Below are 20,143 nucleotides of genomic sequence, written 5' to 3' on the forward strand. Positions count from 1 at the left end.
ATCTCACGCACACTAGCGCGTGCGCGCACGCACACACACACACACACACACACACATATTATTCAGTCATGAAAAAGAAAGGAAATCCTTCCATTTGCTCCAAAATGAATGGACTTTCACTTATGCTAAGTGACAGATAAATCAGACATGGAATGACAAATACATATCACTTATATTCGGAGTCTAAAAAAGCTGAACTCCTAGAAACAGAGAGTAGATTGGTGGTTACCAGGGGCTAGGGGGAGGGAACTGGGGAGATGTTAGTCAAAGAACTTCCAGTTGGTAGATGAATAAATTCTGGAGCTCTAATGGCATTGTGATTGTAGTTAACAATAGTGTATTATATACTCAAAGTTAACAAGAGACCCGATCTTAAATGTTCTTACCACAAAAAAGAAATAACTCTGTGACGTAATGGGCGTGTTAGTAACACTACTGTAGTAATAATATTAGACATATAAATGTATCAGATCAACATGTCATATACCTTAAACTTACACAATATTATACGCCAATTATTTCTCAGTCAAAAATAAAAAACAGTTATTATAAACTGGCATATTTCCATCATGGAAGATTTGAAAACTTTAGAAACACAGAAAACGAGATCCTCCTCCTGGAGGTTTTCAGGCATGGTCCCTTCATCCTTGCCACTCCTCACCTGCTTAGTGGCTTTGCAGGTTCACTTGGCACCTCTCCCCACGCTCTCCCCTCCTCCTCTCTCTTTTTTAAAAATTTATTTTGCAGGACGCCTGGGTGGTTCAGTTGGTTGGACAATTGCCTTCGGCTCAGGTCATGATCTCGGAGTCCCAGGATCGAGTCCCGCATCGGGCTCCCAGCTCCACGGGGAGTCTGCTTCTCTCTCTGCCCTTCTCCTCACTCATGCTCTCTCTCACTGTCTCTCTCTCAAATAAATAAATAAAATCTTTTAAAAAAATTTATTTTGCTTTTGCAAGTTCCACCCTGTGTGCCCACTGCACCCATCCCCACTGAGTTCCAACGGCATTTCTGTGGGGCTCTGTCACTGCTTTGTCACTGCTGTGCTGCATCTGGGTCCCACCCACTGAGGGAGACCTAGAACCTGGGCTGGCTCCTGCGGAAATCTGAAACCTTGTTCTGCCTGCCAAGTGCCTCCTCCTCCTTTGTTTAGTCATTCCTCTTCCTGTCAGGTTGGTCTGGGAGTGCAGAGCTTCCTGGCTGTGTTACTTGTGTCCCTGGAGGGGGAACAGTGGACAGGCTTCCTACTGGGCCCTCAAGGGCCTTCGATGGGAGGGGATGGTTAGCCACTTCTATCTTCATAGTCTTCCTTTCAAATACTTTCCAATCTCCTCATCCAAAAATTGGCTTAAAAAACTGTACTCTGTAGTGTTTTCTGTGTGTAGGCAAGTCTGTCTGGCTTCATTTCCCTACTTCAGCTGGACAAGCTAGACAATCTCAAAGTCCTTTCCAGGGCCCAGGACCCTGCTGCTGAGCACCTTCAGAATATGTCCTGACTGGTCCTGCTTCACCGTCTTTCACCCTCCGCTTGTATCGAAAAACCCAGTGTTGCTGGCCTCCCAGGTAGTGGTGCCCATGAATGAACTCTGAAAGAAATGTCTGGGGGCGTAGATCAGGGGCACAAAGCAAGCCAGCCCCCAAGTCTCTTAATTGCTGGTCTTCCCCAGGAATCCCCTGTAGTGTTCATGGAGACCGTGGTGCTCATGTCCTTTCAGCTGGTAGTGTTGGGGTCCATGCTGTTCACTGTCATTGTGTGATATAAAGCAAAGAGCTCCGGGGCTGAGTCCTGGGTCCCTCCGGTGCGAGACAATACCAGCAACAGTAGCAGAGCCAGCCCTCAGAGGACTGTTGTGAGGACCAAATGAGAGAGTGCGTTCTAAAGAGCTTTGCCATTCTTGAAGTACATTCATGCTCAAAGGTCCTCCTATCAGTTTAATCACCTCTCCTGGGTGACCGGCTCCATTTCTAGTCAGAGCAAGAGGGAGGAGGCACAGGAACACACATGGATCTGTCAGTTTGGGCTTCCCTTTGCAATTGTCTGTGGGGAACCCCCTCTCTCCCCTCAGATCTGGGCACCCATGGAGTCATGGACCCTGAGTCTACAGGTAAGGAAATTGAAACATGGCTCAGAGGATACTGGGAATTCATGTTAGGGTCAGAAATACCATCCTAGTCTGAGTTTTAGAAACTTTTGGAGGTACCCCACCCCCATCTTGGGAGAGCCGGCCAGGGGGAAGATAGGTGAGCCCACACCTGCCTTCTTGAGTGTTCCAGGATCTGCTCTGTGCCCTACCCTTGCAGGTCACAGACCTACTTCCCTCCCGAGAGGAAGGTGCTCATCAACTCTGCTCAGCTTCCCTGGCTCTCCTCCGCCTCCCTTACCCTGGACCAAGGAATGAGCTGCTGTGATCAGTGCTGCCTTCTGCCCCCAGCACACACACCTCCACACACTCTCTAATGGTTTGTAGGAATCCAATGAAATGCTGAACCTGTAAGTCAGCTCATTAGCTCACTGCCGTGAAATAGGCTATTATTGTCTGGTGGCCATTGGGCACCTTCCTCTTTGTCTAGCCCACCTCTCCAGACCCACTCGCCCTCACTGCACTCACCTTCCTGTCTCTCCTCCCAGTTCAGCTCTCCTGCCTATGCCTCCGCCTCCTCCTCCTCCCCTGGGCTAACCCATTTCCACTAATGTGGTAGTGGGTTCAGGCATTTATCCATTTGTTCATGCATGGGTCATCTTTTAATTCACTCTCTGCGCTGGCCAGCAAATATGAACTGGAAAACTGCCCATCCTTCAGATAGTGCATTAAGCACTTAAACAGGACTCTGGGGTCTGACTGCCAGCCTTCAAATCTGGCTCCACTAGTTTTTAGTGATCTTGGGAAAACTATTTAATGTCTTCAAGCTTCAATTTCCTCACTTGTAGTAGAGGAACAATAATAATTCTATAGTAATAGAACAATAATAGAACTCATGGGGAACAGCATAAAGATTCAGTGGGATAAGGCACATAATGTAAGGCAGTGTCTGGAACTGAAAAGATGTCGCTAGTCTACTAGTCTAGTCTATTAGACTACTACTAGTTTACTAGTAGTTTTACTATTTGCCCCCACCATTAATAAGCACTGGGGATCTATTAATAAGACTAGGCCATACCTTCCAGGGGTCTGGGGGAAAAATAGGTTAAATATTTATAATGTTGTGTATTAGTTGGCTAATAGAGAATGAAAAGGGGGTGCCCCCAAATGCCTGGTGTGGTAGTTGAGAGGGTGTTAGGAAAACTTCCTGGAGGGGAAGTGCTTGAGCCTAGATCTGAGAAAGTAGACAATTGAGAGAAGGACATTTCAGAAAGAGACTGGCAGGTGCAGGAGAGCAGGTCTGCATCTGAGAACAGCAGGGCTTTGGCCTGAGTGGACTCCAGGCAGGAAGGAAAGATCCTGAAGGGCTTTGGGGGCGATGTTGGGAAGTTTGGACTTGACCCACTGCTGGATTTTTTTTTTTAAGATATATTTATTTGAGAGAGAGAGAGAGAGAGAGAGAGCGTGACTGGGGTCGGGGAAGCAGAGGGAGAGAGAGAATCCCAACCACTCTCCCCACTGAGCAGAGAGCCCCACACGGGGTCTCGATCCCACAACCCTGAGATCATAACCTGAGCCGAAATCCAGAGTCAGATGCTTAACCAACTGAGCCATTCCGAGAAGCATCCCGAGAAGGAAAGCAAGAGAGAATCCTAAGTAGGCTCCATGCCCAGTGCAGAGCCGCACACGGGGCTCAATCCCACGACCCCGAGAACACAACCTCAGGGGAAACCAAGAATCGGATGCTCAACCGACTGAGCCACCAATGCATCCCAGCCCACTGCTGGATTTTAAGCCAAGAGCAACCTGACTGAGGATGGCTCTTTTGGAAAAAGGATGGGTGGGAGTTGTCCAGGCAAGGGGGTGCTTCAGAGAAGGCAGGGCCAAGGGCACAGAGAAGACAGGCTAATGTTAGGAGATAATCAGGAGCTGGACTGGCGGGGCTCAGTGACTGATGGCCTAAAGGAGGCCAGGAAGACAGAGAAATACAAGGTGACTCCCAAAGGAACTGGGCAGGCACCATCCTCACTCACCAAGACCAGAAATGCAGGAGGAAGGGGAGAGGGGAGGTGTTCCGTTCTGGATTAAAGGTGTGTGTGTGTGTGAGGTAGTGAATTGCATATGTGCATGGATACACACACTATAAGAGCAGACTGGGGAGAGGGAGAGTCGAAAATATGGGAGAGAGGGAACCTTCCTACACTGTTGTGGGAATGCAAGTTGGTGCAGCCACTTTGTAAAACAAATGGAGGTTCTTCAGAAAATTGAAAATAGAGCTACCCTACACCCCAGCAATTGCACTTACTGGGTATTTACCCTAAAGATACAAATGTAGTGATCGGAAGAGGCACGTACACCTCAATATTTATAGCAGCAATGTCCACAATAGTCAAACTATGGAAAGAACCTAGATGTCCATATGTCCATCAGCAGATGAATGGATAAAGATGTGGTGTGTGTGTGTGTGTGTGTGTGTGTGTGTATAGTATGTGTGTATATATATATATCATATATATGTGTATATAATGGAATACTATGCAACCATCAAAAATTGAACTCTTGCCATTTGCGACAATGTGGATGGAACTAGAGGGTATTATGCTAAGTGAAATAAGTCCATCAGAGAAAAACAATTATCATATGATCTCCCTGATATGAGGAATTTGAGAGGCAGGGTGGGGAGTTTGGGAGTAGGGAAGGAAAAAATGAAATAAGATGCGATCGGGAGAGAGACAAACCATAAGAGACTCCTAACCTCACAAAACAAACTGAGGGTTGCTGTGGGGAGTGGGTTATGGAGAGGGGGTTGGGTTATGGACCCTGGGGAGGGTATGTGGTATGGTGATTGCTATGAAATGTGTAAGCCTGATGACTCACAGACCTGTAACCCTGGAGCTAATAATACATTATATGTTAATAAAAATTATTAATAAAAAAATACAGGAGAGAGGGCAGATGGTGATGAGTGAGGTTCCTAAGGAGGGAGGTTAAGGGATGCAGAAAGCAGGAGAATGCACAGAAAAGGGTCCCACAGGAGGGAGAAGAACTGTGGAGGTGGGGTGGGGGAGGGGAACCTTAAAGTGTCCCACCCACTCCCTGAGAAGAGCCCCTTCCCCTCCTTCCACCTGTCTTCTCCCATCTGTGCTTTTCTCCCCGCACACTCACTCCCAGAACATGTAATGTTCTTAATAGAATCAAGGTCACTCATTGGCATTCCCATCCTCTAATCTACTTCCAAAACTCCTCCATGAATCTTCCCAAGTTTGCGTCCTCTACTGCTTTTATCTAAGTTTCACCTTCACCAGCAGGTTTCACCCAAGACAATAGCTCTGCCAAAAAAGGAATACCACAAAATCATACCAAGGGTGATCCAGAGTGGGTTCCATTTGCATTTGATGTCTAGAAAGTGACTCTTCAGGAAAAAAAAAAAAAAAAAAGGCCAAGCAGAGTTCTAGGCTTGAGAACTCTCCCAGGCTTTCTCAGTTGTGAGCTGCAGTCTTGGGACCCTGGTATTCTTTCTTGCAGGGGGCACAGTCCCCTCCATCCCCTGAGAGGCCGCATCATCTCATCTCCCTCACCTGGCTCCCCGACTACATACAGCAACTGCCATGGAAGGCCCCATTGCCCAAGAGCTGTCAAAAGCTCACATGGTACACAGGCCTGAGAGTTCATTGGCCTCCATACTTCCTCTCAGCCAACCAACGCTGCCAAGAAAAACCTGAGGGCAAGTGAGAAAACCAGTTGTGATCTGCCCAGTAAACAGGTGGCAGTGCAGCAGCCACCCTGCCTTCGGTGTCTCCTGGAGTCTTGAGGATGGAAGGGGAGTAAACCACTCCAGAACCAGTTTCCTGAAACTCCACACCACCCATCTCTCCTGTGGGGAGCAGCCCGGGAATCAGAGGCAGCCACCATGGAGCAAGGTAGGGAAGGCCCACGGGGCTGCTGGAACAGAGAGAGAAAGAAGACAGAGAGACCATAGGAAGTCAAGGGGAGAAAGGATTCAGGGGAAGAAAAGAGTAAATAAAGAACTGAGGCAGAAAGAGCAGAAACTCAGGAACCTCACTATTTGTTGATAGCCTGAGACCCAGGAGACAAGGTGGAGGCTGGCTGGTAAACATAGCCAAACGGCTGTGTACCAGCATGCCTGCTTCCATAACCCAGTGGACGGGGCAGGACCAGGGATGAGTGGGTCAGGGACCCTGTCCTCTGCCACTTACTGACTCTTTAACATTTAGCAAGTCACTTCTCTAGTTCCCAGCTACAGAAGTGGGATGGGGGTGGATAAGACAATCATCTCGAAGTTGTCTTTCAACTCCAACATTCCCTCATCTTCATATCTTCCCTTTTCTCCCCACTTCAGGAGGTCTCTTCCTCATTTTAGCTCATCTTCCCACCACCACTCTTCTCTGTATCAACTCCCTCTCTAGAAAGCTTCTACTGAAGAGTAAATGGTCAGTTGAAACCATATATAAGAACGAACTCCATGCTCTACAAACTTAACAGCCTCATCTTCATTTACTATTTTTTGTTAAAATTTTTATAATTTTTAACTACACAAGAAATACATGGGTACATAGTTGGAGTAAAATAAAACTATAATTACAGACAAAGCTATAGTCGATTGCCTGCCACCCCCAACCTCAGCCTCATCTTAAGAAACCACTGTGATCATTTCTAACAGAAACTACTGTTCTAGTCTTTTGTCTCTAAATAAAGATATATATTCAGTATAAGACAAGCTTGTTTTTGGTGTATCACGGTATCATCGTGTTGCACATATTTTTCTACAGCTTGATATTTTTTCACTCAATAGAAATGTGTTGGAGCTTTACCTGTGCCATTTAGTATCTATAAATCTACCTCAAAATTTCCCACTTCGCAAAGTATCCCATAGTATGGGTATAAATAACTTATTTATCCAGTCCCATTTTAAAAAAAGATGTATTTATTTATGAGAGAGAGCAGGGCGAAGGGAGGGGGAGAAGGGAAGCAGACTCCTAGCTGAGTGTGGAGCCAACTGCAGGGGTCAAACCCATGAGCCTGAGATCAAGGCCTGAGCCAAAACCAAGATTAGGATGCTCAACCAACTGAGCCACCCAGGAGCCCCTATCCAGTCCCTTTTTGGTAGGCATTTAGGTTGTTTCTCATTTTCCAGTTATATAAGCAATGTTGCAGGGCACATTCTTATGGATGCCTCTGTACTCATGTGGGAGTGTTTCTCTAGGATAAATACTGAGATCAATTACTTTAAAAATTCTTCCTATAATTTCCTTTCTATTTACCTGATCATTTCACTCCCTTCTCTCCTCACATGAAGGAGAACAAATATGGCCAATAGTAAATGTGCCCCATATTTGAACATCTGGTATCTGGAGTGAAGACCGATCCCAGCATGATAGGCAGAGATTAACTTGACCCATGATATATCCAGAAGATGAGATTTGGCCTCAGTGCTTGCTGTCAGACAAATGTTGCCGTACCTGTTGAGTGTTCTGGGTCACATGCCCAACCTGAATTGGAGCCAGTTAGTAATGTCTGTCTAGTCATCTGGTCGCCAAAAAGAGTGAATTCTTTTTCCATTAGTCCCGCTGAGAGTGCGCTAGATGTCCTTTCTGAACATGAGTGAGGAAGAGTAATGCAGCTAGTGTTGGGTAACGGAAAGAGCACAGGACTTGGGCCAGTAACCCTAGGTTCAAGCTTAGATAAGAAATTTAATCTGTCTGAACCTTGTTTCCTCATCTCTAAGTGTGAATGACATGGCATTTCATCCCTCCAACATTGTGGTGAGGATTCAATGAGACAGAGTGCCTAGGATGGTGCCCAGCCTCCAATGAGGTGTTGGTTGAATTTGAAATAAGTGCAGAATGATTATGCAAATGGTAGAGAACTCTATTCAAACTAACAAACATCTTTTTTTTTTTTTTTAAGATTTTACTTATTTATTTTAGAGAGAGCGAGCAGGGGGAAGGGCAGAGGGGAAAGGAGAGGGAGAAAGAATCTCAAGAAGACTCCATGCTGAGTTGGAGTCAAATGCAGGGCTCCATCTCGTGACTCTGAGATCATGACCTGAGCCAAAACTGAGTTGGATGCTTAACTGACTGAGCCACCCATGAGCCCTAACAATCTTTTAGTACATACAGTGTGCTGACCATTATGCTTATATTTCTTTTATAAGAAACATCATACCCATCCACAGTCACACTTCATTCCCACCTCCTCCCAGGCCCTGGCAAACCCTAATCTACCATCTGTCTCTATGGGTTTACCTATTTTGCAGATTTCATAATGTGAATCATATAACACTTGACCTTTTATGTCTGACTCCTTTCACTTAGCATAATGTTTTCAAGTTTCTTCTATATGGGTATACTACATTCATTGATTCAGTAACCATTTGATGGTCTCCATCTTTTGGCTATTATGAATAAAGCTTCTATCAACATTCATGTACAGATTTTGTGTGAACATATATTTTCAATTTCTTGGGTACATACCTAGGAGTGAAATTGCTGAGTCACATGGTAACTCTATTTTTGACTTTTTGAAGAACTGCCATACTGTTTTCCAAAGCAGCTACACCATTTTAAAATCTCACCAGCAATGTATAGAGTTTCAATTTTTCCACATCCTTAACCAACACTTGTTATTTTCTATCTTTCTTATTAGAGCCACCCCAGTGGGTGTGAAGTGGTATTTAATTTGCATTTCCCTAATGATTAATGATGTTTACTTTTTTTTATTTGCTTATTGGTCTTTTGCATATTCTCTTGTAGAAATGTCTATTCAGATCAATTGCCCATTTTTCATTTGGGTTACTTTTTTTTATTATTCGGTCATACAAATTCTTTATATATTCTTTTTTAAAGATTTTGTTTCTTTATTTGAGAGAGAGAGAGAGACAGTATGCATGCAAGACAGCATGAGCAAGGGAGAGGGGCAGAGGAAGAAGGAGAAGCAGGCTCCCCACTGAGGAGGGAGCCCAATGCAGGGCTCCATCTCAGGACCCCAGAGGCAACAGCTTAGCCAACTGAGCTACCCAGGTGCCCCTCCTTATATATTCTTGATACAAGTCCCTTATCAGATATATGATTTACAAATATTTTCAATCATTCTATGGGTTGTCTTTTCACTTTATTGAAGATGTACTTAAAACTACAGTTATTAGTTTCAATGAAATCTAATTTATAGTTTTTTTCTTTTATTGCTTGTGCTTCTATTTCATATCTAAGAAACCATTTCCTGGTTCAAGATCATGAAGATTTACCCCTATGTTTTCTTCTAAATGTTTTATAGTTTTAGCCCTTACACTCAAGTCCTTAATTGATTTTGAGCCCATTATTTTATATGGCGTAAGGTAGGGGTGCAACTTTATTCATCACAAGTGTATGAAATGTAATTAATTTTTGATGAATGTAAATGAATATGTCCACTAGTTCTAATTTTGTGTGTGGATTTGTTAAGATTTGCTATACTCAAGATAAGTTATATGTTAATAAAGATAATAGTACATCTTCTTTCCAGTGTATATTGGCTAGAAACTCCAGTATAATGCTAATGGATGGGGAGAGAGGAGACATCCTTGTCTTGTTCCTAAACATAGGGGGAAGTATCTAGTTTTTTACTGTTAAGTATGGTTTTGGCTTGGATTTTTCCCAGATAGTCTTTTTCAGGTTGAGCAAATTTACTTATTTTCCTAGATATAATTTACTTGTATTTTATTGGGAGAGGGGGATATCATCAAATGTTTTGGTTTGTATTTCTTATAATCTACGTACAGCTGAGACAAAACAGCTAAGCCTTTATCCTCATGGAAGACAGACGAAAACTTGACAAAACTACCTGAATGTCTCATGCTGATCCTGAAATTAGTAGGCTCTCAGTAAAAGTTTGATAAAATTGAAAAAAAATGAGCATGGTCACTGTGATGGTAAATAGGTTAAAAAATTAACTATATAAAAAATGAGCCAGAATAGTGGGAACGAATTAAAAATAAAAGTTGTCCTATGAAGTAAAAAAAAAAAATGAGCATGGTATTAACTAAATGAAGCAATTAAGATTTTCTGTAAGTGATGCAGTTAAGTACGGCAGGTCAGTGGGAGAGGGAAGAAGGGTGGGTCAACTGGGGCAGGCTTCAAGAAACAGATGGGTCTTCAACAGACCTTGAAGGACAGGTGGAATTTGGTTAGATATTTGGTTGGGACAGATGGAATGAGAGGGCATTCTAACTTGGCTTTAAAGCAGGATCAAAATATATGGACAGGCAAGGCTACCATTTGCTTGAGGACAGATTGGCTAGAGGAGAGAGTCCATAATGGGAGTGGTGAGAAGTGAGAATGCAAGTGTAGGTGAAGACCAGGTGTGGTAATAAATGTCAGGCTAAGGAGTGTGTCTTTTGTATGGTGGGCTGTGGGGTATCTCAGAACTTTTAGAGCAAAAGGTTGGCATGATCAATTTGTCTTGAGGAAAGAAAATCTGGTGATGTGTTAGGAGGGGATGAGTAGGAAGCAGGAGATCTGATAGAGGCTCTTATGGTCACTAGGTATGAAGTGAGGAGGCCAGAATTGTGTAAATTTGGAAAGGGATGGGTTGGCATCAGAGATATTTTAATATGGGTAAAGGGACTTGTCACACATGAATGGATAAAGACTAAGAAGGAGATAGGAGAGCCAGTTGTGCTTTAAAGCTTGTAAGCCCAGGTGCTTCCCCTTGCCCTTCTTCTCTTTTTAAGATTTACTTTTATTTGGGGGGTGGGTAGGAGGGAGGGAAAGAAGGGAAACACAAGCCGACTGCCCGCTTAGTGTGGAGCCCTATGCAGGGCTTAATCTCACAGCCCTGAGACCATGACCTGAGTCAAAACCAAGAGGTGGACACTTAACTGACTAAGCTACCCACGTACCCCTGGGAGTGGGCCTTTCTTTGACTGTCCTCAGAATCCCAGCTCTCAGGGTAATAGGCACATGGCATTAGTGGTGGGCAGAGAGTCAGCAAATTGCTAAAAGCATAGTACTACCAGATCTAGATTTGGAGGCTGGTACTGGGCCAGTTTAAACTGTTAACTTGAGTCCAAAAGCTGGATGCTGGGGTGAATCTGGAGATATGCTAGGCTGAAGGGAGCGATCCCACTTGACCAGGACTACAAAAGGGGTTGGATAGAGGCAGAAAACCTTGTTTCTCCAGGAGAGTGTAAGCAAGATGCGGATAGAGGGTCCCGGAAGCAAGGAAGGGAGGGGAAAAGGAAGTTAAGAAAGAGGCACCTGCATGTATGAATCTTCATTTAATCCTCATAAAAACCACGTAAGGCTGGTATCATGGATTCGCTTTACTGACTTGGAAACTGAGACTCAGAGAGGTTAAGCTTCTTTCTTAATTTTGTACAACTAAGTGGCGGGCAGGATTGGACCAGGCTCCACAACCCTGCCCTTTCATATGCTACTGGCTGCCCTGTTGCAGGGCTGGAAGTGGTCCTTACAGACCTCCAGAGCTCCCAGAACAATGTGCGGCACCACACAGACGAGATCAGCTCTGACCGCCTCCTAGTCCGCCGGGGCCAGTCCTTCAACCTCACTTTGTACTTCAGGAGCCGGGGCTTCCAGCCAGACCTGGACAATATCATCTTCGTCGTTGAGACTGGTGAGGACCCCTGAAGGTATTACTCTGTGTGTGTGTGTGTGTGTGTGTGTGTGTGTGTATGATGTATTTAGGGAGATTCTGGTGGGTCGAAACACAGAGCCTCTGTTCTGCTTCCCTCCCAGGACCCCTACCAGACTTGTCCAATGGGACTCGAGCCCTGTTCAGCCTAACAGGTCGTCATGGCCCCAGCCCATGGATTGCCTCTCTGGAGACTAATGGGGCCAGCTCCATGGAGGTGAGCCTGTGCGCCCCTCCTGTGGCACCTGTGGGTCGGTATCTCCTGAAAGTTCATATTGACTCTTTCCAGAGATCTGTCACAGCCTACCAGCTTGGGGAGTTCATCCTGCTCTTCAATCCCTGGTGCCCAGGTAAGGCGAGTGTCTGTGTGGGGCCTCTTGTCTCTGCCCCCTTGTCAGTGCCACAGAGAGCCAGGCTCAAGGATTTCTAGACCCCGTTCCTTGGCTACCAGAAACCTCCCAACTTCATGCACTCAGCATCTACTCCCAACCACCACATCTACTCCCAACCATCAGCATCTACTCCCAACCAACCACAAAGAGGGCGGGAGACGTTGCTATTTATTTACTTATTTAGAATTTTAAAAACATGAGCCAAGCTGGGAGGCCTGGATGGCTCAGTTTGTTGAGAGTCTGCATTCTGCTCCGGTCATGATTCCCCAGTCCTGGGATAGAGTCCTACATCCGGCTCCTGGCTCAGCAGGGAGCCTGCTTCTCCCTCCCACTGCCTGCTGTTTTCCCTGCTTGTACTCTCCCTCTCTGTTAAATGAATAAATAAAATCTTAAAAAAAAATAAGACTAGTTATCTTTACTTGAAAACTATTATAATTCAATTTGACCACTATTAACATCTACCTTTACTATATATTTTTAAAAGATTTTATTTATTTATTTGAGAGAGCGAGAGTGTGTACATGCAAGCGAGAGAGAGAGAGAGAGAGAGAGAGAGAACAAGGGTGGGGCTGGGCAGAGGGCAAGGGAAGAGCAGACTCCCCACTGAGCAGGGAGCCGGATGCAGGGCTTCATCCCAGGACTCCAGGATCATGACCGGAGTTGAAGGCAGGCACTTAACCAACTGAGCCACCCAGGTGCCTCACCATATATTTTTAAGTTAACTTAAATTTTTTCATTATAAGTAAAATTGCATTGAGTGTGGAATGAGGTAAAGGGAAAGAAAGAAGGGAAGGGAAGGGAGAAAAGGGAGGAAGGAAAGGCAGGGAGGGAAGGAGGAAGGGAGGAAGGGAGGGAGGGAAGGTAGGAAAGAAAGAGAGATAGAAAGAAAGGAGGCAGGAAGGAAAGTATAAGGTGATGAGTAAAACCCTATTCCAGGGGCGCCTGGGTGGCTCAGTGGGTTAAGCCGCTGCCTTCGACTCAGGTCATGATCTCAGGGTCCTGGGATCGAGTCCCGCATCGGGCTCTGTGCTCAGCGGGGAGCCTGCTTCCTCCTCTCTCTCTCTCTCTGCCTGCCTCTCTGCCTACTTGTGATCTCCCTCTGTCGAATAAATAAATAAATAATCTTTAAAAAAAAAAAAAAAAAGAAAAAAGAAAAAACCCTATTCCAATCTCCAAGTTCCATCTTCCAGAGGAAAATCCTGTTCACTTTCTTGTGCAGCCTTACAAAAATGTTTTATGCTTCAATAAATATGTACTTATACATATATGCATATGTGTGTGATTATATGATCATACTGCAAATGGGATTATATGGTACATAGAATGCCCTGCCTTTTTCATTCAACAATTCAATTTTTTTTTTAATTTATTTATTTGACAGAGAGAAATCACAAGTAGACAGAGAGGCAGGCAGAGAGAGAGAGAGAGAGAGAAGCAGGCTCCCTTCTGAGCAGAGAGCCCGATGCGGGACTCGATCCCAGAACCCTGAGATCATGACCTGAGCTGAAGGCAGCGGCTTAACCCACTGAGCCACCCAGGCTCCCCCAATTTTTTTTTTTAAATAAATGTCTATTTTAATGTTTTTCACAATAGAATAAATGCTTCTCTTGATGACTGCAGATACGTAAGGCTGTTTGGTAGTATCCAGAACCACCACAGGAATGGTTGTTTTCCTGATTGGTGTGTAGTCTGCAGTAATTATAAGGAATTACTTGTCTCGAACTGCTGTCAAACCAGCAGGACTGCATTTATGCATCCATCATTTTCAGGATTGTTGGTAACCTGGGCATATTTTCCCCAAATAACTTTGCCTCCTTGTGTCACAAGGCCCAACTCGCTCACGTTCACCTCAATTACAGTACCTTTGGTAATAACACCCAAAGTTGTATATAGTGGGGATGAAGGATTTTTTTTTACACCAAGTATTGGCAGGCAAAAGGTGGCTTTCAATTCAGGATGTGTTACATGGGCCTTTTTGAAACGTAAGCCCATTGGCCTAATGAATCTTTCATATTTAGGTGGTTTTCGAGTAAAGCCGTCTCCAACAAAGCAGACTTTAGTGACCATTCTTTTCCATGCTTTCTTCTTTCTCTTTCCTGTTCGAATAACTTTTAATACTTCTGTTTCTCCCTGGGCACGAACTTTGGGTAAAGGAACTTCCCATTTTCCCGCTTTCTCTTTTCGTTTTTGTTTAATCATATTAGAAAGTACTTTAGCTCGAGACTGTCCCTCCCTGTCCAGTAGATATGCAGGTACTGCTCCTTGTGGAGTCTTTTCATCATTCTTTTGTTTGGTGTTTCTCTTTTCATGCATCTTGATAGTCTTTTTCATCTGTATTTTCTCAGCATGGCGCTGTTTATGGTAGAGCTTAGCTTTCAGACCAATCATCTTTTTTGCCTTCTTTGAACGTTCATGAGCCTCTCGACCTTCTTTCTTTCTCTTTTTCTCATGGTAATCCAAACAATAGCCATAGCGCTTCCGGTGTAACTCAATATGTTCATTTTGTGGCATGGTGACGGCTGCAGAGTTGTGGGGTACAGCTGTCGGGGCGCAAAGAAGATCTCAGTTTTCGGATCCTCCAGACCCACGAGCTAACTCCACGCAAGCCGCGACAGGAAAGCTCAACAATTCAATTTTGAATGTATTTTCCTATCAATATGTCCTTTTTAATGGCTACAATTACTCCACTGTTTGGATGCACCAAATGTTTTTAACTGGTCTCCTACTTATGGGTACTTTGGCTGTTTCCAGTTTTTGTCTTAGACAAACAAAGCTACACGGAATAGCCCAGCACTACATGTCCCCACAATCCCTGTCATCTAAATCTACCTGTGGGCAGAGTAGTTATACAGACATATAGACATGGTGTGGGCAGAATGAAGGACAAGCCAAGAGGAAAGAGTGGGTTAAAGGGCAGAAAGAGCTGATAGTAGAGAATGGCTCTGGTGGGCTTTTGGGCAGAGATCAGACTTACTTCTAGTTAGAGGATGTCCCTTCCCCTTCCACCCCCTCATCTACTGCTCCCCCAACCTTATCCCAAGGGGGCCAGGTGAGTGATATCAGAACCTGGCTGGGGGGTACCTGGATGGCTTAGTGGGTTGAGCCGCTGCCTTTGGCTCAGGTCATGACCTCAGGGTCCTGGGATGGAGGCCCGCATCAGGCTCTCTGCTCAGCAGGGAGCCTGCTTCCCCCTCTCTCTCTGCCGGCCCCTTTGCCTACTTGTGATCTCTCTCTCCGTCAATAAATAAATAAATAAAAATCTTAAAAAAGAAAGTTAATGAATTGAACTTAAAAAAAAAAAAAAAAAAGAACCTGGCTGGAATCTAGCATCTCTAACCGCCTCCCACCACACACAGCAAGTGTCACTGAGTGGCCCAGAGCTCTCACCCATTAGCCATGTGAAAAGGCCCTGCCACTGGGTCAAGGAGGACAGTTGTCTGTCTGTTTCTATCTCTCCCTCTCTTACACACACTCCTCCTGGCCTCCAAGACTGTGGATTTCAGACTGTACTGAGGTCTCCCCTGAGCTATGAGGAGGAAACCGATATCTGTGAGAACTTTTTTTTTGTAGCTGTGCCCTATCCAGATGCCAGGGAGTATCACTATGGGACTAGGAAGCCGTAGGGGCTGAAGTCAGGTTCAGGGGCTACCCCATGACCATGTCCAAGATATTGGCTGGGGAGCCCCACCCTGGAGTTCTGGCCACTGCTAGCCCCCACTGTGAGGAGGGATGTGTATAGTCTCAACCGTGAACCTGCAGGTCTCACCACACTGGTGAAAGACCTCAATAAAATGCATCTCTCCCGGGGGTCATCCTCCACCATGCAGGCTGAGTCTGAGGAAGCAAGGAGAACACTTTTACCTAAGGGTTTGGCAGTGCTTCCAGACTGTTCCAGGACACTGCAAGGGGGACACCTGTTCCCATGTCTTTGTTCGTTCATTCTCAACTTTAAAAAGATAATTTTTTAAAAGATTTTTCTTTATTTATTTGACAGACAGAAATCACCAAGTAGGGAGAGAGGCAGGCAGAGAGAGAGGAGGAAGCAGGCTCCCTGCTGAACAGAGAGCCCGATTCAGGGCTCCATCCCAGAACCCTGGGACCATGACCTGAGCCGAAGGCAGAGGCTTAACCCACTGAGCCACCTAGGCGCCCCAAAGATAATGTTTTTATATCATGAAAGTAATACGTGTTCATGCCAGAAAATCTGGAGAATAGCAATAGGAAAAAGGAAAAAAAATTGCTATTAACCCCTTTTAGAATAGCCTTCAAAATCCTCTGTGAAAATATGTTTTTAACAAACATCAATTTATGTTATAACATTATTATATAACCCATTTAATCTTAATATATCATGTGTAGATTTTGATGCCTATATATACAATTTTGTGATCTTATTTTTTTATAAAGATTTTATTTATTTATTTGACAGAGAGAGAAGAGAGTAGGCAGAGTAGGCAGAGAGGCAGGCAGAGGGGAAGCAGGCTCCTCGCCGAGCAGAGAGCCCGATGCAGGGCTCAATTCCAGGACTCCAAGATCACGACCTGAACCGAAGGCAGAGGCTCAACCCACTGAGCCACCCAGGTGCCCCATTATGATCTTATTTTAATAGCGTACAGAAGTATGGCTATTTAATCAGCTCCAAGAACCAGGCATTTAGGTTGTTTCTAGCTTTTCAGTGTCATAAACAGCACTCAGATAAACAGCTTACCATCCAAATCTCTGTGTGTACTTCCAAAATACTGTCTTTAGACTAAATCCCTACAAAATGAATGAGGAGGCTACTGCCAACCCAAAAATTCTGGTTTGCTCTTTTCCAATCAGGATTAGTTGAGTGTAGCAGAAAGAACATGGAATATGGTGTCATATGAATTCTGTGCTCAAATTTCACTCTGTACTTACATGTGATTTGGACAAGTTACCACTTTGAGCCTGTTCTCTCATTCTTAAATGGGGTGAGGATGTAAATGTGCTGTGTGAACCAAGAAATACCACCAAAGGTAACTTTTTTTTCTGTTCAACCTCATTGTTGGATTGAACCTGTGGCTGGTGTTGAGGGACTGTAGAAGGTGGGTCTCTCCAAGAACCAGCCGCCTTCTGCCCCTCTTGGTGTCATCCAGTGCCCTCCCCAGACCTTTTTTTTTTTAAAATAAAGATTTTATTTATTTATTTGTTAGATAGAGAGAGCAAAGGTACGGGCAGAAGGATAGGGATAAGCAGACTCCCTGCTAAGGCCAGAAGCTGGAGCCCTAAGCCCAGAGTGGGGCATTTTAATCCCAGGACCTTGAGATCATGACCTGAGCCAAAGGCAGTCTAAGCAAGTGAGCCACCCCGGTAGCCCCAGAGCTCAGTTTCCATGGGACTTTGTCTTCTGGGGATGGGAATGGGGCCAGAAGGGCAAAATTACTTATTTGCTTTGTGTCCTCCCACTTTGATTCCTAGACGATTCTGTCTACTTAGACAGTGAGCCCCAGAGGCAGGAATATGTTGTGAATGATTATGGCTTCATTTACCAAGGGAACAAGAACTGGATCCGCCCATGCCCCTGGAACTATGGACAGGTGAGTCTCAGTCCTATTCACAGCTCATGGGAAGAGGGGAACAGGAGCAGGGTGGGAGGGTTCTCCTCATGCAGGGTTCACCCAAAACTGAGAAATGGGAACAGTAAGGTGTGAGATGACACTCCAGGGAGCTAGAGGAGCAGTCATAGACAGTTGAAAGATGTTCTTTGCTGATCATGTCTGGTTTGGACATCAGGATCCAAGGGGGAAGGGCAGCTAAAGGCACCTACCCTGGAATTCCTTTGAGTATGATGATGAGGATGAAGGGACAAGAGTGATGATGGCCATGATGGTGCCTGGTTGTTTGTTGAACTGTTTCCACTAGGGCCCGCTTTGCCTCTCTAACTTCAACCTCATTGCCCAAGCCACAGACTCTAGGATCAGTTCTGTCATACAGAGGTAACTTGTCCCTGAACATCTCAGGGACATGCAGCGATGCATTTCCCTCCTGGTTACTATTACCTCTTTGTTAGTTTGATATCTTTTTTCATTATAAAACTAATACCTGACTGATTAAAAAACTTTACAAGAAACATCACAAAAATAGGTACTTGGAGTATGAAGGCCACGCTAAGCACTGTCACTAGCATGGTGTATGTTTCTCTACATTTTCTTTTCTGTGTATATTCCAAAACATGATTTTTTAATAAAAATTCCATTGTGTTCATCACAGTGTTTTGCAACTCCTGCCTTGATGAAAGCCTGCCTCCCACATAAAGTTCAGCCTCCAGCAGGTGCTCCAGGAAGTCCAGCACCAGGCCAGGGAAGAGGGTTCTCTCTCAACACCATTGCCGGGAGAAGACCAGCTCCCGCAGCCAGCCGGCTATTGGCTGGGAAATCCTGGGGACCCTTGTGTCCATTTGATATGGGTTCCTCTCCTAGACCTGCCCAAATTGAACTCTAACACATGTGGCTGCAGCCACACAGCCTAGGCCCCCCCAGGTGGCCATAGGTAAGATGAGATATGGTAGCCTCAACGGGCCCCAACTGACCTCCCCAGCTCCTCACTTAGCATGGACAAATGAGGATCTGGAGAGCCGCTAGAGACAGGAACTTATCATCATCTGTGAGCAACAGAAGTGAGCAACTCCTTCTTTCTGACCCCCCTCCCTTTCTCCTTGCCTCTCGTTTAGTGGACTCACACTGAATGCCTACTGAAGGCCAGGCCGGGTGCTAGGTGCTAGGAATGTGAACATGAATTCAACGCGGTCTCTGAGCTAACGGTGTAATGGAGACTCAGTCACATAAGCAGGTCACTTACCATGCAGTGGGTATTGCAAAGAGTGAGATGGGCACAGGAGGTTCTGGGAGACCAGAGGAGGAGCATGTGGTTGGGTATGGAGCTCTCAAGGAAGCTTCCTAGGAAGGGAGATGTTTGGACTGAGTTAGCCAAGTGAAGGAAAGTGGAGAAAATATCCCAGGCAGAGTGACACATTAGCCGAAACACAAAGGGGAGAAATGGTTTGGTCTGCTGCAACAGTTACAAGGAATCTGATTTTTGCTGAAGCAAAATGATGAGACAGGAGGTGTTGAGCCATGAGGCTGGAGAGGTAGAAGGGGGCCGGATCAGGGAAGGTCTTATGTTTAGAGGAGGTGAGAGCTTTGATTCTGAAGGCCCCGAGGACTTCAAACATTTCAAAGCAGAAAAGTGAACTGATGGAACTGTCCCCTGAGGAACATGGGTCAAAGAAACCTCCTAATCCTATTTATTGTCCAGTGGGAATATTACATGGGAGTAAATGCATTAATTTACTCTCATTCAACTGTGAATGCATGGAATCCCTACTATGTGTTGGGCACTGTGCCAGTTCTGGGGCATAGAGTTGCAAGAACAGCTGGAGAGGGGGAACCTGGTTGGCTCAGTTGGCTGTGTCTGCTTTTGGCTTAGGTCATGACCCCGGGGTCCTGGGATTGAGTCCCACGTCAGGCTCCCTGCTCAGCAGTGAGCTTGCTTCTCCCTCTCCCCCCTGCTCATGCCCCACTTTCATTCAAATAAATAAATAAAACCTAAAAAAAAAAAAAAGAAGAAGAAGAAGAACAGCTAGAGAGAGACAGAGCATATGCTCAGGCAGGGAAGACAGAACTTGCCTCCATCCTACCTGAAGCTAAAGCAGGCTCAGGTTCAGAGAAAGCCTCAGATAAAGTGGCATCCATGTCAAGCCTGAAGGACAGGTCAGCCTGCCTTGGGTGGGAAGTTTCTGTACCTCACATGCTATTAGTCATTCCAGAGCCCAACTGAGTCACAGGTGCCAAGGCAAGTTGGCAGCAGCACCTGAGCCACAGCTGCCAATGATGAGCTGGGTCAGCAGCTGGAGGTGGAGGATGAGGCAACATGGTTTCAGCAAGAACATCCCATGGGCTCCAGGAGTGTGGGCATTGAAAGGTGAAGAGGAAAAGGAGACTTTTTAACCAGTCAGACTCATTTTAACCAGGGATTTGATTTGTAGGATATGCAAACCCTGTGGCT

The 20,143-nt window shown here is 45.3% G+C and overlaps 2 protein-coding genes across 2 annotated transcripts in view; one reads left to right on the forward strand and one right to left on the reverse strand.

Annotated features, from left to right (window-relative positions):
- Positions 1 to 5,826: 5,826 nt before the first annotated feature.
- Positions 5,827 to 20,143, forward strand: part of TGM5 (transglutaminase 5) — a 32,797-nt gene continuing 18,480 nt past the window's right edge. The window contains exons 1-4 of the mRNA XM_044231334.1: positions 5,827 to 5,998; positions 11,529 to 11,708; positions 11,831 to 12,076; positions 17,558 to 17,676. Coding sequence (XP_044087269.1) covers positions 5,989 to 5,998; positions 11,529 to 11,708; positions 11,831 to 12,076; positions 17,558 to 17,676 — 555 coding nt within the window. The 5' untranslated portion in view covers positions 5,827 to 5,988. The remainder of the gene's footprint in view (positions 5,999 to 11,528; positions 11,709 to 11,830; positions 12,077 to 17,557; positions 17,677 to 20,143) is intronic.
- Positions 13,679 to 14,668, reverse strand: LOC122893991 (ribosome biogenesis protein NSA2 homolog). The gene has a single exon (XM_044231346.1). It carries the CDS (start codon positions 14,627 to 14,629, stop codon positions 13,847 to 13,849), a length of 783 nt encoding a protein of 260 aa, XP_044087281.1. The 5' UTR covers positions 14,630 to 14,668; the 3' UTR covers positions 13,679 to 13,846.

The sequence above is a fragment of the Neovison vison genome, chromosome 13, assembly GCF_020171115.1.
Source record: "Neovison vison isolate M4711 chromosome 13, ASM_NN_V1, whole genome shotgun sequence".
NCBI classification, from domain to species: domain Eukaryota; kingdom Metazoa; phylum Chordata; class Mammalia; order Carnivora; family Mustelidae; genus Neogale; species Neogale vison.